This window comes from Panthera uncia, assembly GCF_023721935.1.
Source record: "Panthera uncia isolate 11264 chromosome B2 unlocalized genomic scaffold, Puncia_PCG_1.0 HiC_scaffold_24, whole genome shotgun sequence".
Lineage (NCBI taxonomy): Eukaryota > Metazoa > Chordata > Mammalia > Carnivora > Felidae > Panthera > Panthera uncia.
The window spans coordinates 15,552,171-15,570,657 of record NW_026057580.1 but is presented as its reverse complement, the minus strand read 5'-3'; the positions used below and the strand labels follow the sequence as shown (position 1 = coordinate 15,570,657).

Genomic DNA, 18,487 nt, shown 5'->3' with positions numbered 1-18,487 from the left:
ATTATTTAAAGTGGATAGAGTATTAATTAGCCCCCCTGCTCCCAAGCAGATCAATTAACTTTGAGGATCCTAGTTATATCTTAACCAGAAACTTTGAGTTTGTGGCACACCTGGGTGGCTCAGTCAGTTGAGCATCCGACCTGACTTCAGCTCAGGTCGTGATCTCACTGTTCGTGAGTTCAAGCCCTGCACTGGGGCACAGCTTGGAACTTGGAGCCTGCTTTGAATTGTCTCCCTTTGTCTCTGCCCCTCCCCCACTCACAATCTCTCTCTCTCTCTCTCTCTCTCTCTCTCTCTCTCAAAAATAAACAAACATTGGGGCGCCTGGGTGGCTCGGTCGGTTAAGTGGCTGACTTCAGCTCAGGTCATGATCTCGCAGTCCGTGAGTTCGAGCCCCGTGTCGGGCTCTGTGCTGACTGCTCAGAGCCTGGAGCCTGTTTCAGATTCTGTGTCTCCCTCTCTCTCTCTGCCCCTCCCCTGTTCATGCTCTGTCTCTCTCTGTCTCAAAAATAAATAAACGTTAAAAAAAAAAAAATTACAAAATTAAAAAAAAAAATAAAAAGAAAACTTTGAGTTTGTGTTTTTTCTCCCTGGTCACACTAAGCATAATTCACCAGTGTTCTCCAAAGTCATTTGCAAAATTATTCACAAAGATTTTTTTATTTTTATTTTTCAAAGAACCACATTAGATAAAAACACCTGAAAGGCCCCTATTATTGCTACAAAATATGAGCCATTTAAAAAAGAAAAAAATTTCATAATTCCATATTTAAATATGGTTTACTCATAAGTTGAAGTGACTGCCTATGTTGTTGAGTTCATCTATTAATTGCCAGCACAATGAAAGGAATTTTGAGATTTTTTTTATACTTCAAAAGGCATATACAGTATCTACTCGTAAATGTTTACTGAATTCCTACAATGTATCAGAACCGATGCTAAGCACAAAAGAAAATAAAATAGTATGTACAAGACTAGTTAATAAAAGGACACCTGAATAGAAGTCAATTTGTAAAATAACTATAACCAGTATTTTATCACAAGCAACCTCTATATAGCTTTTCAGATCCACAATGAAATAGAAAATTTGTCAAATCAATGTGTTATAAGTAAAGCTATTGACAAGGAAGTAGATAAAAGAGATATAGGGAAAAAAAGCAGGGATATACTTTCATGCCTTTTATGTACCAGTACTATTCTAAATCCTTCACAAACATCTCCCCAGCAGATAATACAGTTTGTTGTCATCATCTTTTCCCAGTGAGAAACAGGAACTCAGGAGTTAAATAACGTGTCCAAGACCAAAGAACTAAAAAGAAGCAAAATTAGAATCATACCCACATACGACTCTTAAGCCTTTTATCTTTCCACTTTATCGATGCTGTCTCCTTTAAAAATTACAAAGTGCTTTAACATAGTTCATACAATCTACTCATGCTGGATCCTTACTACCTGCAAATACCATGTGGTTGCTTATCTCCATGGATCTTCTTCCTGAGGTAGCAATTCTACCTGGAATGTCATAATCCCCAATCTTCATGTGAATGACAAGTTTTACCTAAGAAAGGCTTAAATATATCTTGCTTGACAACCCAGTACAGAACTGCCCCTTTATTTGAATCATAGCTGCATACTTTAAAAACTATAATAATAGTTACAAACATTTATTGAGCACTTCTTATAATATTTACCTGACATGTTAATACCCGTTTCCTACAAGGTAATTATTACTATCATTTCTGTTTTAGAGTAACTTGATGTTTTCCCCTGTTAGACTACAAGTTCTGGATCATCATCCATACCCAGTTTTACTTGGCAGTTTTGACTGCCCCATTAACACTGTTCTCATAGTCTTCAAATTCACAGGTATTAAAGCATTCAGCACATCAATGTTGAAACTTTTTCAAAAAAATCTTTTAAAAAATATTTTGTATTTTGGGGTACCTAGGTGGCTGAGTCAGTTTAAGCGTCCAACATTGGCTCAGGTCATGATCTCCAGGTTCCTGAGTTCAAGCCCCACTTACGGCTCTGTGTTGACAGCTCAGAGCCTGGAGCCTGCTTCAGATTCTGTGTCTCCCTCTCTCTCTGCCCCTCCCCTGTTCACACTCTGTCTCTCTCTCTCAAAAATAAACATTAAAAAAACATATTTTGGTTTTTTTTTTGAAAAACAAAACCAAATACTATACAATTTTACACTCAGTAGAGTTACTCTATTTTCCCTACTAAAACGGAAAATCTTAAGAAATGCAGCTGCATCAGGAATGGCAAATATTTTCATGGTTCTGAAACATTCAGATCAAACCAAGCTCTCAAAGTATGGAACCACTCCTCACTCAAGATTACAATTTTTAATCTCCCCATCAAATACTAAAACAAAGAGCACACCACATTCAGAAGCTAGGAGGCTGAATGCTAACAATTTCACAGACAGTAGCAAAAGGACTCCTGATCCACTTTTGGTTCTGTTTGGTTCTGGAAATTTATCTTCACGTTTTACTGTAGCACTGAAAATTTTCTGATGTCAATTTTTTTTTTTTTTTACCAATTTCTTTCTCCAATAAGCAAAGAAAATAATAAAATGCTAAGAAACAGAGCCATTTGTTATATAGGGCTGAATTTTCCTTAAATTTTTTTCTTATCCTCAGCAATAAAAAGCTCATACTGCCTAGAGCATTAATTGAAAGATCAAGTTATCTGAAGAATCTAACTATACGGCTGATATACTTCTTGATTATTAACAATCAAAGCTTAGATTGTCACCACCATCATGAAGAAAAAACTCAAGTGATTAGGGATGAGGTATTATGTCTACAACATACTTGCAACTGATTCAGTTAAATATGTGTTCTACATACACGTATACAGATAGAAAGACAATGTGAAAAATGTTAACGTCAAACTTAAGTCTTAAATTAATTTAACATCAAACTTAAGAATATAAAATATTCATAGTACAATTATTCTTTCAACCTTTCTAGAAGATTTCAAAAGAAAATAGAAAGTTAGAACACGCTATCCTATTTATCTGATAAGCTGCAGCTGGAGAGGAGTCAGATGAGCCTTTTTCCCCTTTTGAGTCAGAATATTTTAATATCAAAGAGAAGAGCCTAAGCTAATATGCTCATATTTTTTTTTAATGTATGCTGTAAAAATGTGTAGACAATGACCGTATCTTGATGGTATTCAGAATTTTCATTATTTTCTTTAGCACTGACTCAGAATCAGGAGGCAAACTATTTGCTAGCAACTATTTTCTAGTAATGAAACACTAATGTTTGGCATTCTGGTCAACTAATTTTTCATGCAGCAAGATCATTTCTGTAGTATCAATCTCAATGTATCTTTTACATTCAAAGTAATTATTAACTAGATAAAAAATCACTTTTGCAGCACTAATAATGAATACAAAGTTACAAGCAATGATGCCTTCCCTCACGTATAGCAAGAGTAGATTCACATATGGCATCAATTTTTTTTCCAAATGCAAAGTGAAATATCTACTCAATTCTTCACTGAACAGAATACAGAGTTGTGATGCTGAAAGATGGCAATTATTTATTTGCTAAGTAATACTCTACAATCATTATCTCTGTGCCTGATTTTACAAGGGCTTCAGCAGCAATGGGACTAGTATGTGTTTTTGCTATAAGATGTGTAAACTTGTTCTCTTCTATAACTTTAGCAACTTACAATAATTGTCCTGGAAAACATTATTCTGCGCTCACTGTAGGAAAACCTGTTTGTTTCACCACAGTTATTATGGTTAACTTATACACAACAGCAAAGTTTCAATGGCTTTATGACTAGACTTCATTAAAAAACCAACACTTTTTTGGCTTTGGAAACTACAGAAAAATAGCTAACAATTCCAGCTTCCAAATACTTAACCCCACAGGATGTATCCGAAATTCTCTTTTTAGGTGCTTATACATTTAATACACATGCAGATTTCACTTGCCTTGGCACACAGAGATTAAAATTGAACATTCACACTGCAGTGATTATTATCAACCTTTACAATGGTTTTGTGGGGTTTTTAAAATTATTAATAATATTGGTTAGTAGTATCCACTACTATTTAACATTACAATAAACCACCTTTTGAGTAACTGGTCTATTTTGTGAATTAAGGATAAGATACAAACAGTAACCAAAAAAAATTAGATTAAAAAAAAAAAAACAAAAAAAAAACATTAGCTTGCTTTTCCTGGAAAAGCAATCAAAGCAAAAGCAACCTGCATCCTGTTTTACATGTTAGCACCAAATGACCAATTTAGTCCTTGTTGCACATGCAGTTAAAAACAAGTTATGGAGCATCCTTAGGAAAAAGTCTAAGTCTCCTGGCACCAGCTACATAACAGGTTTTCTTTTACAAGAAAAAGAATTATGACCAGTGTTCTTGAGGAAAGTAAAATGTAGTGTGTCTTTTCCTATTAGGAGACAAAATGAATAAAATGATCATAACCTTGAAGCCCTTGGTCTAGCCTTTACTTAAGAAAACTGTCCCTTCTTTTAGCTCAGCAAAGCTAAAAGTGGTAAATTGATTTTACAATCGAGGTCATAAGTAACTCTTCCATGGGCCTAAAAATTCTCCTGTGCACAGAAATTCTATATACAGTTTCACCTGTAGGATATGAACACACTCTCTGTCATTTGTCCCCATGTCTCTAAAGAAACAGAGTCTGAACATACAGGACAATTAAAAGTACTGAAACTGTCCACCTTCAGGCAGTAGGCTGAAAGCAGTACAGGCAGTATCTAAATACTGGTTGTACACGTTTAGTGGGAAACAAAAAACACACAGCATTCTTCCGTCCTAGAAGAATTCTTCTGTCCTTGTCTTCTGTCAAGAAATCTTTTTCATTTTTATGAAAATGTGTTTTCATTTAATGAAAATAATCAAAGGATGACAGCACCTAGAAAGTAAAGTCTTCCCCCAAACTTCACAGACAGTAACACAGAAAGTAACAAGATATAAGGAGAAATTTAGATAATGTATGTGAACAAAATTTCTTCACTGTGGACTACTTGGTTCCACAGGGAACTTTACAAGCCACAGTATCAAAGGCACTGACATAAGATAAATGTGGTTAAATACTCATTTACTACTAACTCTCATCCTAGTAATCAGTATTCAATCTCTCAAGGGGCTTCAGATCGTACTATGTTAAAATACTATCTGCTCCCATAATGTTGTATTTTGTACACATTTAATGTTGAATACTTTTTTTAATGAGTCTTTCCCAAAACTGTAAGCATTCTGAAAACAGCAATACAATCTATGTTATTTACCACTTTCTCACCAGAAGCAAAATAAAATTCAAGAGTTTAAATGATCTAAGGTCATAGAATGGACTCAAACTCATGTCTGATTTCAAATGGGGTGCTCTCCCTCTATACTAAAATGTTCTAACATATTTATAGAATACCAAATATTTAAAGGGCGCTCTGCTGGGCCAATGACCTTGGAAAACTGAGTATATGTTCAGATGTCTGACCACTGGAGAAAACATACTATCAAAATTCTTGCATCTACACTGCTTAAAATGAACAAACATTAAACATCCCATTAAATAAATGGTATTAAAATAAATTTAAGGCAAAGCATTAACTATTCAACAGTCTATAAGGCTAATAAGAAAACAAAGCCTAACATTTTAATTTATAATTCCTATTAATAGTCGTCAGCAGTTCATGCTCAAATATCTTATGAAAAATGACTACAGGGCCGATAACTTAAATGTGAATATGTACGAAGTTTCTGCAGTCGGCCACAAAAGGTTAAGCTAATTTTTCTTTTCATAACTTCTAAACAGTTATAAAACATCCTTTATTTTGAATTATTTAAACAGGAAAGAAATTATTTACATACTCTTCTTAATGTTTTTGGTCTGTGGATGTGGCTGAATTCCTCCAGCTGGAAGTCCGTATGTACTTATCCGTTGTACAAGACTTGCTACATTCCCATGTCTTTCCCGTTTAATGGGCAAATTGTCATCCTTGGATTCTGACTCTCTCTTAATTTCCTATAGCAGGGGAAGAGTAAACAGGCAAATTAAGTTGTATTTTATCAAATTAAATCCTCAAATGTAAAATACCCAAAAAAACAGGTACGGTGGTTATTATACAAAACATGATAGCAACAGTCTTCAACATTTTTCTCTCCCCCACATCTCTAAAAAACGCAACACACTTTGGTAACAGTGACTCATTATGAGTGTAAGTCTTCTCAGAACTAGAGAAAGAGGTAAAGAAAAGCTAAGATACCACCTCTACCCCAAGATACAAAGAAACTCTGAGATACATAAACAAACAATAAAACAAACAATAATTTCTAAGTCAGGTTGGGCAAACTTTTTCTAGAAGAGGCCAGATAGTAAAATATTTTAGGATTTATGGGCCATATAATTTGTTGGAAAAATGAACTGTGCCATTTGTAGTGGAAAAACAGTTATATACTTACATGAATAAGCATAGCTATGCTCCAACAAAATTTTATTTATAGACACTAAAATTTCAATTTCATATAATTTTCATATGATGTTAAATATTGTTCATCTGATTTCTTCCAACTATTTATGAATTCTTAACTAGCATTCTCAGCTCATGGGCATTATAAAAACAGGCAGTTAGATGTGGCCTGTGGGCTGTAGTTTGATGAACCCTGCTCTAAGTCATAGGTATAACAGAAGATATGCAAGCAGATTATATATACTGAAAAAATATATTTTGTATTTTTCTGAAAAACAAAACCAAATTCTATAAAATTTTACACTCAGTAAAGTTACTTTCCTATTTTTCCTACGAAAATGGAAAATCTTAAGAAATGCAGGTCCATCAAGAATGGCAAATATTTTCATGGTTCTGAAACGTTCAGATCAAACCAAACTCTCAAATTATGGAACCATTTCTCACTTAACATTACAATTTTTAATCTCCCCATCAAATACCATAACGAAGAGCACACCACATTCATTATGCACACTGTCTTTTTGTTGGCCAGTTTTGCATTGATATTACCTATTTTCTAAGAGATTTTTCTCATTTGTAGGACGAAATTAAAAGGTTTTCTGAATTTGTCAATACTTGATACTCTTCTCAAGTGAGGACACTGTTTCACTGGATTTCCTGGAATCATTTTCAAAATCAGGAAAGTAAGTGAAGCTGGTGGAAAATAGATGCTACTATGTTAACATGCGTTTTATTTACTGGCTGATTAGGTAAAAGGAAGTAAAGGGCAGAAGAAGGAAGAAACACTGGAAACTTACACTTCATAGGTGGTCAGAAAAATTTGTAGTCTGATGAACCCTGCTCTACGTCATAGTTCTAACAGAAAATATGCAAAGTATGAAATTAAAAGAAGACATACAAAAGGGAAGTCGTGTCACATTCAGTAATTAAAAACCCAATTATCATAAGGTTATCAATTCTCCCTAAAATTGATGTAATAATGTAATGCAATAAAATAGGCCAACAAAAATAAGAATAAATAAATAAGAATGCAACTACACTGATTTATTTGCTTCACAGATAAAGAATAAGAAGTAGCAAATTAAATGGAGATAAGAAACATAAACAAATGGGAGATAAGAAATATAAGCAAATGAGAAGGAGCTAAAAAGGTTGGGAAGGATATAGTTATTCTTCATCTATTAAAATAATCAAAGATATTTAACTCTGACTGCAGTAACCAAAAACAACTTAAAAGATGATCAACAAAATTCACAAACCACTTCTTCATGCTGTATCTTTATTAATAATTTGGTTATCTAATCATTGCCAGTGCATGATCATAATCTGAAAAAAGTAAGCAATTAACTTCTATATCACAGAATTAAGTAAAAGTCACAAAGAATGACACAAATTAAAGGGCAAAAACTTATTCTTATTTCTCAAATGAAAGAGGTTACCCTAAGCAGAGTGAGTTCTGCTTATGCTAATTAAAATTTAAGGAATACACAATATTTTTAATTTGACATTCAGAATTTCCAAAAGTGTTATATAGAATTAGTACCTCAAACTCTATGAAACATAAATCAGAAGATACAGAAAAGTGATTTTTACTAAAGATTTAAGAATATAAGCAGGATTAAATATTTAACATATGCCCACTGTTTTAGCTTTGACTGCATCAACATTAGACCCGCACTTGAAAAATGAGATTTCCAACCTAATAAAAATGGTTTGCCCCATTCCTACAGTATTTATTGTTTTTAGAATATAAATGATAGTGTATAAGGAATAATCCAGAAGGAACTACATCAAATCATTAGATTTTCATTTTTCTTATGACCAAATTAAGTTGTATAGTAACAAAAAACCTTTAAGTCCAAACTGAAAGGACCAACAGGAGAAAATCTCCTTAATATGAAATCAGTATGTACCTTCTGAGTGCCATCATATCAAAATCATGAAGGAAAACAACAATAACAGATATAACAGGACTATTTTGAAAGTTTCTAAGTCTATTCTCTCTCCCAAATATGCTCTTCTCCACATAATTATTGTCTCTCCAACCTGGACAAAGGGCCTTCCTATTGCCAACTATCCCTCCCCCATTTGGAAAAGGCAAAAGTAGGAAAAGAGAGGAAAAGTTACATACATTCATTTTCAGTGGCTACTCCTTTTCTTTCCTACTCCTTTCTTTTCTCCATCACAAGAATGTTAATGAGAGCCAAGTGAAGCAGAGTGGGAAAAACACTAAATAAATAACTCAGACATACCACACTGAAATGGACTGAAAATACCCCAACAATTTATAATAGTCACATTTTTCACACTAGTTACATGGATTTAAATATGTTATTTGTGCTTTCAGTCCTAGGTTGAAGGGATTTTAGGATAAGAACTACCAATAATGAGAGCTATAGTATCTATGACTCAAAAGACATCAGGCCTACTGAAGGAAGATCCTTCTCCCAAAGCTGCTAGACTCCTTGTGGCCACAGATGACATTATCAAGTAGACAATGAGTGCTTATGCAAAAAGCCAGCTCAGGAGATATCCCAGAAACCCAGGTTCTGGCACTCAAACTTTCCTGATTTAAATTATTTCTACAACTTGAGGGGTGCCTGTGTGGCTCAGTCGGTTAAGCATCTGATTTCAGCTTGGGTCATGATCTCACAGTTCATGAATTCAAGCCCTGAATCAGGCTCTGTGCTGACACTCAGAGCCTGGAGCCTGCTTTGGATTCTGGTCTCCCCCTCTCTCTGCCCCTCCCTAGCTTGCACTCTGTCTCTCTCTTAAAAATAAACATTAAAAAAAAATTTTTTTAAATAAATTATTTCTAACGATTTGAAATACTGTAGCAAGAACAAAATTTATTATTTCTCCTTAAGGGGAAAAATTAGAATTTAACTTCCCAGGTAAGTCCCAGGTGAACATTAACATAGTTTATATAATAATGTTTTGAATTTAAATTTATGGTGTAAAATATAGTATACAAATGGGGAAGAGAACACAAATAATTCAGTTAAAAACATAGGTAAAAGTCTATAAGGTTTCTACCAGATTCCGAAAAGTGGAAGGAGATTGGGGGAGGGCTGTAAGGAAAGAAATGTACTTTTCACAATAGCCACTTCTATATTCCTTGAATTTTGTTTCAACATGTATTATTTCAGTGATTTTTTTTAAATAAAAAATTTGGTGTGCTCAGAAATAACAGTGCTACAAGTCATATTGTCCTAGGGCATTCAGAGAAAGATCTTAGTTGTATGAACACACATTACTAAATACACATCTTAACACATCTTTTCTACCATTACCTGTACTGAACGCTTTCTTTAACTCAGTAAATATAGTCTCCATAAGTAGGATTCAGAATATTATCAAAAATATTCCAAGTCACAGAACAAACTGTTCTTAATCAATGTGTATAATGTTGTACAATATGTAATAAAATATGTATTATGATGTATCATAAGTGACTACACACAACTTTGACATTTTATCTACTGTTTTTATTGTAATTCCCAGAAAGGAAGTAGAGTTGTCTTCCATTTAGTATTCTGATACCTAATGTGTTTCAAATAGTGAAAGTAAATCAAACACAAAATTTTCTCCTGATACAAAGCCAGTTTCCTGAACTACTCTATCAAAGTCACCAATACGTCTTCTAAAACTTGAAAACATTGCTAAGGTTTATCTAAAAGAACTAACAGTGTTCATAAAATAAATGATTCAAAAAAATTAAGGTCACATAAAATCACATTGCCATTTCCTGAACTAAAAAAATAATTCTTCTTATAAGAACAGTGGAGTATCAACAGATTTAAAAACAAAATCAGCATTCTTCCAGAAAAAGGATGTGATAAAGTTTTGTTCTGAGACAGCAAGAGAGAGTGCACGAGCGTGAGCAGGGAACAGGCAGAGAGAGAGGAAGACAGAGAATCAAGGTAAGGCTCGAACTCACAACCATGAGATCATGACCTGAGCTGAAATCAAGAGCCAGACACTTAATGGACTGAGCCACCCAGGCACCCCAAAAGCTGCGATATTTAAAAAGCAAGAAATCACTAAGACTCATCCAAACTAGTCACAGATCACCATCTTATTCCCCATATTGCTAGTTTTTCTTTAAAAGTAACTTTTTAAAAAGATTTTAAATATACTTAAAGATTTAATGTCTACTTAACCATTTAATCAATGGAATATAGAAATAAAATAAGGGGCGCCTGGGTGGCTCAGTCGGTTGAGCGTCCGACTTCGGCTCAGGTCGTGATCTCACACTCCGTGAGTTCGAGCCCCGCATCGGGCTCTGTGCTGACAGCTCGGAGCCTGGAGCCTGGAGCCTGGAGCCTGCTTCAGATTCTGTCTCCCTCTCTCTCTGTCCCTCCCCCACTCGCACTCTGTCTGCTCTCTCTCAAAAATGAATAAACGTTAAAAAAAAAAAAAGAAATAAACATTTTTAATGAGAAGTAAGTTGTCAAACTGCCTAAGTTTAAAAAAAAAAGGATTCAATGATTTTAACCTTTCTGTAAATGAGAAAAAAAAAGGCTAGAAATTTAAGTCAAAATAAAGAAAAAAATATCCAAAAGATTTTTAGTAACTTGTCAGCTTCCTGAAAATATTTAAGTGTTAATAACTTGTTTCCTTGTTCTTTATTATATAAAAAGTCTGAAACACTTTACCAAGCTCTGAGAACTCTTCAAAAGGGATCAAAATTTCATTTTACATTTAAAAAGGCAAGGAACAGCAATTCCTTTACCAGCACCTGAGACCTCTTCTGTGAATATATATATTTATTTTCTAAAGTAAAAATATGTAACAATATCATGTAATAAACTATAATACCATCGGTAAAAAGCTCACAAGAAAGCTCTATCAAAGCTCACAAATTAACATCCCTTATACACCAAACACTGTACAACTAATAAAAGTATTTCTGTTAACTTCTTTTAATACCTTATTTCACTGATACTTCTCTACTTTTCTTAAGAAAAGTAGCTATTATTAAAAATTTTTTTTACATTTATTTATTTTTGACAGAGAGAGAGAGAGCGCGCGCGCGCGCACGCGCGCACCAGTGGGGGAGGGGCAGAGAGAGAAGGAGACACAGAATCTGAAGCAAGCTCCAAGCTCAGAGCCCGATGTGGGGCTCGAACTCACAAACTGTGAGATCATGACCTGAGCCGAAAAGTCGGATGCTTAACCGACTGAATCACCCAGCTGCCCCAAGAAAAACTAGCTATTATTAAACCATTTCTAAAAGAAACTCTATGTAGTGAGTTTTTAGACTTTAAGGATATGCATTACAATCTATTAAGTGCATAACCATCTATCTGATGCTTACCAGAGGGGAAGGAAGTGGGGAGATGGGTGAAATAGGTGATGGGGATTAAGGAGTGCACTTGGCGTGATGAGCACAGGGTGATATATGGAAGAGTTGAATTACTATATTGTACATCTGAAACTAATATAACACTGTATGTTAACTAACTGGAATTAAAATAAGTACTTTTAAAAACTGCATCACCAACTAGATTTCCCTTACGTAAAGATGGGACAGATGTACTTTTCCTTTTCCTTATTCCTCCCACTAGATAAAATGTTAAAAACTCTAGACATTACATATTAAAAATAAATAGATAAAAATAATCTGGAGGCGCCTGGGTGGCTCACTAGATTAAGCATCAGACTCTTGATTTCAGCTCAGGTAAGATCTCACAGTTAGTGAGTTCAAGTCCCGCACAGGGCTTTGTGCTGACAGCGCGGGAGCCTGCTTGGGGTTCTCTCTCTCCCCTCCCACACTCTCTCTCTAAAGCAATAAATAACTCAAAAATACTGATAAAAGTATTCTGAAAAGTGAAGAAAAGAAGACAGGTTAGCCAAGACAGCCCAGGTTCCTTAGAACCTGGTTAGTGAGTTCACGAGGTTTCTTTTTGCCTCATATATTCTAGACTAAATACTGGAGAAGCTGACAACCTGTTAATGCCAATGAGGCCGGGGGGGGGGGGGGGGGGGGGGGGGGGGGGAAGGGGGGGGGACTCCAAGAAAAGCTGGGGTCTCTCCAACCAGAGGACCAAGAAAAGGGTAGCCTAGCAAGACAGAAAACTCCTAGCCGATAAAATCACTCTACTACAGTCAAATAACACAGGGGGGAAAAAAACCCAAAAAACAAAACTGTAGCCCCCTCCCATCCATGCCAGCCAAAGCTAAGCAGGGAACCTAGACTTCCACCCTCACCAGGCTATAACCAGACACCCCAATCACAACCACTACCCCACTCACCCAGCCAGGGTGGTATCAGAGAAGGCCAAGTGGAGAGCCAAGACTCCCTTCCCCACTGGAGAGGGCAGGGAACGAGTTTCCTCTCCTCCCACTGCCAGTGGAGGCCACAAGGCAATACTAATGAGGCACACCTGCCCTTCAGTCAAGGATTCAATGGAGGCCAAGTGGAGCCTGAACTCCTACCTGACCCAGTAGTAACCAGGAGCTCCTATCTCTCCAAGTGTCAATGGAGACAGAGTGGGAAACTGGACTGGAGGTAGCTCTTTTTTTTTTTTTTTTTTTCCCCAGCACAGGTTCTCTCTTTAAGAAAAATAAAGTTTCAATATAGACCCAAGGTCCTCAACCAACATTATGATTTTTTTCTGTATTTATACTGCCAATACTTCTACAAAGACTTGAACACAAATCCTCAACTTTTAATAACAAGTCTGACAAATGTCTGCTTTCTCCTTTCTCAGTATCTGAAACAACTTTCCAAAGGCATTTCATTTGAGCCCCCTCATCTTCTTAGAACTACCTTTTCCATTCCAAAGGACTTAAAAAATAAATAAAATAATAATAATAATAATTTCTTCCAGATCACTCTTCTAAATATAAGACTGTAGTTCCCCAGAAAAGACCTACCAAAATTAGTTTTACCCTAAGGAGCTAGAGCTTACACAAATCCTAACACACTAAAAGCTTTTTTACTGTCTAACTTCTCACACAGCTGGCCCACTTTTAAACAGACTTGATCTGTTTCACCACAACCAACACCAAGACTACAGATTTGGTTTAGGGAAACAGGCTAATCAGGCTAACTTCTTATCTCATATTTTCCCAATTACTTTCTTCTTTATTTTTGTCCTTCCTTAAAAACCACTGGCTTTTCTTAAAGAGAAATTAGAAAAGTTCTTATTTACCTATTTTATTATTAACATTTGATTTAACAGTAGCAGGTATAGTACAGGCACGGGGTGGGGGGGGGGGGGAGGGAACCTATTTATTGACTAAATTAACAACATAGGTGATTTTCTTCTCTGATTTTCCCTTTATGAAAAGGAAGTTCCTGAGCAAAATATAACAAGATGAAATAATAAATCCATTTCATATCTACATGCAAAGTACAGACACTCAAAATCTAATTCCTACCAACAACTCAAACAGGTGGGATTCCCCACATTTACACAGTAAGAAATGCATGCTCTAGAGTGAAACATCTTTAAGGAAGAACATGCAGGAGGCATATGTATGGGTATGGGGGAGGTGGGGGTAGGAAGTCAAACAGAGGTCTATACATCCTGACTCCAAAGGCCACGTTCCTTTCCTAATGCCACGCTATCTTCTTGACATAGCTCTCATAGAGGAGTTGGCAACCACATCTATCACAGTAAGTCTACTTTCTTCTAATATCAAGATCCTCCTCAAAAGGAATTCATTCCTTATCTCCTCTACACCTTTCTGGGTTTTTCTGACCAAATAACCTCAGAGAGGCTATCCTACAACATCCAAATTAAAGTATCAAATGCCATTTTCCACCTCCCATCACTCACTTTTTCTCTTTCAAAGCACTAATGACTATCGAAAATTATCATCTTATTCATTTATTTTTTTTTACATTTGTCTGTTTTCCTCCCACCATTAAAAATAAATTCACAAAGAGAAGGGAACTTACCTGTTTTATCCACTACCGTGTCCCTAGCCATCTATAAAAAGTCCTAACACACAGAAAGAGCCTCAGTAAGAATTTGGACAAATGAACAGATCACAAACAGAAAAGAATACGATGGAGAGGCAGGGTACGTGGAGGCTATACTGCAGTACTGCCACTGATCTTACTAAAACATACCTCAAAAGAGAGTACCTGGGAAATTGGGTTTCTTAACAGAGATACTGAAGAGGCTCGTGATCTAAAAGGAACTGAAAACCCTGCTACACAAGTGCTGCAGAAAGAGACATGTGGTTGATGAAAACTACAGGCTTCAATACAGCTGAGAAGTATCCCCTACTTGGTGCTAAAGTTGCTGCTGATCTTACTTGCAACAGAGAAAGAAAGCTCTTATTTTACTTAATTAAACATAACTCACTAGCTGGACTACGATCTGTATGAAAGCATGTATTCCTTGTGTTATGCCACCACGGAGATTGTAATGCTGTTACTACAATGTAAGCTACCCCATTCTTACTGATACGCTGGGCCTTCTACTTTCTTAACTTGTATAATTAAACCTTGTTTTTCAGCACAATTTCCAGGAATGGAGGCAGCAGGAGAACAAGAATGAAACTCTGATTTCATTTTATAAAGTTACCTACAGAAAACTGTACATGAGCATTGAGAGTCGGCTTCATTTTCTAAATATCTTATTATTTTTACATTTTTTGCATATTTTCATTCCATCTTTAGTCTTTGAAATGCCCTCACATCAAATCTCAAGTTTAGTTTTGGGGGGAAAAAGTTTATTTCCATAAAATTTCATTCTGAGGAAGCAGTTTGATTTTTCTTTTCAAGAGTCAATTCTAAAGGTTATCAAAAGCACTTAATTTTGTCATTCTAACCTCTTTCAACTATGCTGATGCTACTGGAGAATTTCAACAGCTAAGATTCATATCACTTTGTCCTTAGATTCTTAAAAGCAGGGAATGTTACAAAATGTAATAACCAGCACCTACTACATAAAATACATTTCTCATCTAAAAACAGGCTGGTATTTGCCTGTCACAGAGCTACCTACTACCAAGCCCGTGGCCTACCGACTATCACCGATATGATTCTGGGCATGAATAACATATTCCCTAATTTTCAAAGATGTCAGAATAAAGTGAGAAAATGGATGGGAACATGCAAAGTCTTAACATGAATAAAAGGTATTATGTCTATTAGCTATCCATTTGCTTCCACTCTCACTGGACCACTTTCACTACACTTTATAGCTTCAACTCTTTCCTCTTTAATAAAATCTTTCCTTCTCACTAAGATTAATCCATTAAAGCATTCTATCTTCCTTCTCCTGTCTCCAAAACCTGTGATTTCCCTAGTATCTTTCAAATAGTCTTAATACCTTTAAAAAAAATTTTTTTTAATGTTTATTTATTTTTGAGAGAGTGAGAGAGAGACAGAACAGGATTGGGATGGGGCAGAGAGAGAGCGCGACACAGAATCCCAAGCAGGCTCCAAGCTCTGAGCTGTCAGCACAGAGCCCAACTCTGGGGCTCAAACTCAAAAACCGTGAGATCGTGACCTGAGCTGAAGTCAAACACTTAACTGACTGAGCCACCCAAGCGCCTCAATTAGTCTTAATACCTTTAAATGACACTCAAAATGCACTGTACCACTGGCTTCAATCCATACTTTTGGCCTTAAATCCCATTATACACACTCCCATAGAAAAACTTGCATTCAGCCAAAATAGTCCATTATTTTTACCGCGAAACATTTTGTGCCTTTGACAGGCATAGAGCACACTAATTATTCATCTAACTTCCTATCTTTAAAGACCAACTCAAGTGTTACTTCCAAAATCTCTGAAAAATATTTTCTCCAAGATCCTTTAGCACCTATTATCTTTACGACATATCTGACACTCAGCCAAAAAGGCACAGCAATTTTTCCACCTATTTTCATGCTGTTACCTCCCCCAATAAAGTAAGTTGTGGGAACTCTTCTCACCACACCCCAAAATACTTCATAGTCAATCACTAAGCATTTATTTAATGGAGTATTTACTTTGTTTCATCTCAGTTACAGCAGAGTGCCAAATATCACAAATAACAACACTGACACTGAATCTCAAAGTTTACATGAACAAACAAATCAGACACTTGAGTCTAAGCTTTAGTCTAAAACACTGAAGTTGAGAATGTGGAAAGATCTGATAAACTAGCAAGTTTCTTCCCAATTTTGGCTCAATTCTTAAACACTACAAATCCATAAGGAAAGAATAGACTATTCAATATTTTTTAATGTGGAAAAAAATTTAATTAGTGCCTAAATCACAGCTGTACAAAAAATAAAGCAGTGCCTAAATCACAGCTGTACAAAAAATAAAGCAAGACTGATTAATGATTTATGCTGAAAATCAAAACTTTAAAACTAAAGAAAACTTAGAAGATTAATGTCTTTAAACCTTCCCTGCTCCCAAGTTATACTAAGACAAGTCACAAAAAGCACTTATGATGTGAATGCAAGCTGGTGCAGCCACTCTGGAAACCGGTATGGAGGTTCCTCAAAAAAAACTAAAAATAGAACTACCCTACGACCCAGCAAATGCACTACTAGGTATTTATCCACAGGATACAGGTGTGCTGTTTCGAAGGGACACACGCACCCCCATGTTTATAGCAGCACTATCAACAATAGCCAAAGTATGGAAAGAGCCCAAATGTCCATTGATGGATGAATGGATAAAGACGTGATATATATATATATATATATATATATATATATATATATATATATCATACATACATACACACACACACATACATACAATGGAGCATTACTTAGCAATCAAAAAGAATAAAATTTTGCCATTTGCAACTACGTGGATGGAACTGGAGGGTATTATGCTAAGTGAAATTAGTCAGAGAAAGACAAATATCATATGACTTCACTCATATGAGGACTTTAAGAGACAAAACAGATGAACATAAGGGAAGGGAAATAAAAATAATATAAAAACAGGGAGGGGGACAAAACAGAAGAGACTCATAAATATGGAGAACAAACTGAGGGGTATTGGAGGGGTTGTGGGAGGGGGGGAATGGGCTAAGTGGGTAAAGGGCACTAAGGAAACTACTCCTGAAATCACTGTTGCACTATATGCTAATTTGGATGTAAATTTAAAAAAAATTAAAATTAAATTCTCATTAAAAAAAAAAAAAAGAATCTACTCCTGAAATCATTGTTGCACTATATGCTAATTTGGATGTAAATTTTTAAAAAATTAAATAACAAAAAGATAAAGAAAATAAAAGCACTTATGAAAGAGAAAAAGACACATAAGCAGAAGGAAGACAAAGGCCTAGTATTCACAATACGGAATTCACAGTAAGAATTCACAGTATTCACATTAAGAAGTACTACAATCAATGAGAATGAGCAAGAGCTCAATGGAAAAATGGAGAGAAATATCTGAACAGGCTAGACACAGGAAAAGAAATTTAAGTGGCCAGTAAGTGTGAAAAGATATCTAACTTCCCTTGTAATCATAAATATGAAACACTGTAACATGTGGATACTACTATAGATCTGTAAGATTAAAAAGAAAATAAAAGATTTGATGGTATCAAATGTTTATAAGAACATGGAAGAAAGGTACTCTTATACTACTGGTAGGAATTTAAATATAATGGTATAATTATTTAGTGAGAAACTGTACAATGTCTAAAACAGTGGAATATGGGCATACCCTACGATGCAGCAAATTCTCAGCAATGTATATAACCTACAAAAGGATATTCACCACAGCACTGTTTTCAATAGCTAAAAAAAAAAAAAGAAAAAGAAAATAGCTCTAAATATTTATAAAATGTGGTAAAGACCTAGAATGGAATACTATGTAACTGTTAAAAAGGAATCTCTACTATAAAACTACACATGTATTCCTAAACATCTAACCTCCGGGGGTAGGGGGAATCACACACTAAAATACTACTGATTCTGTGAAATCAAACACACGAAAAATACCAGTGATTATGAAGGAAGGAAGGAAAGAAAAGAAAGGAAAAGAGAAAAGAAAAGAAAAGAAAAAGAAAAAGGAAAAGGAAAAGAAGGAAGAAG

General features: G+C 35.4%; 1 protein-coding gene across 1 annotated transcript in view; it reads right to left on the bottom strand.

The window, feature by feature from the left end:
* The window catches only part of CD2AP (CD2 associated protein), a 141,112-nt gene that overhangs the window by 78,406 nt on the left and 44,219 nt on the right, over positions 1 to 18,487 (bottom strand). The window contains exon 3 of the mRNA XM_049653778.1: positions 5,873 to 6,026. Within this exon, the coding sequence (XP_049509735.1) occupies positions 5,873 to 6,026 (154 nt within the window). The remainder of the gene's footprint in view (positions 1 to 5,872; positions 6,027 to 18,487) is intronic.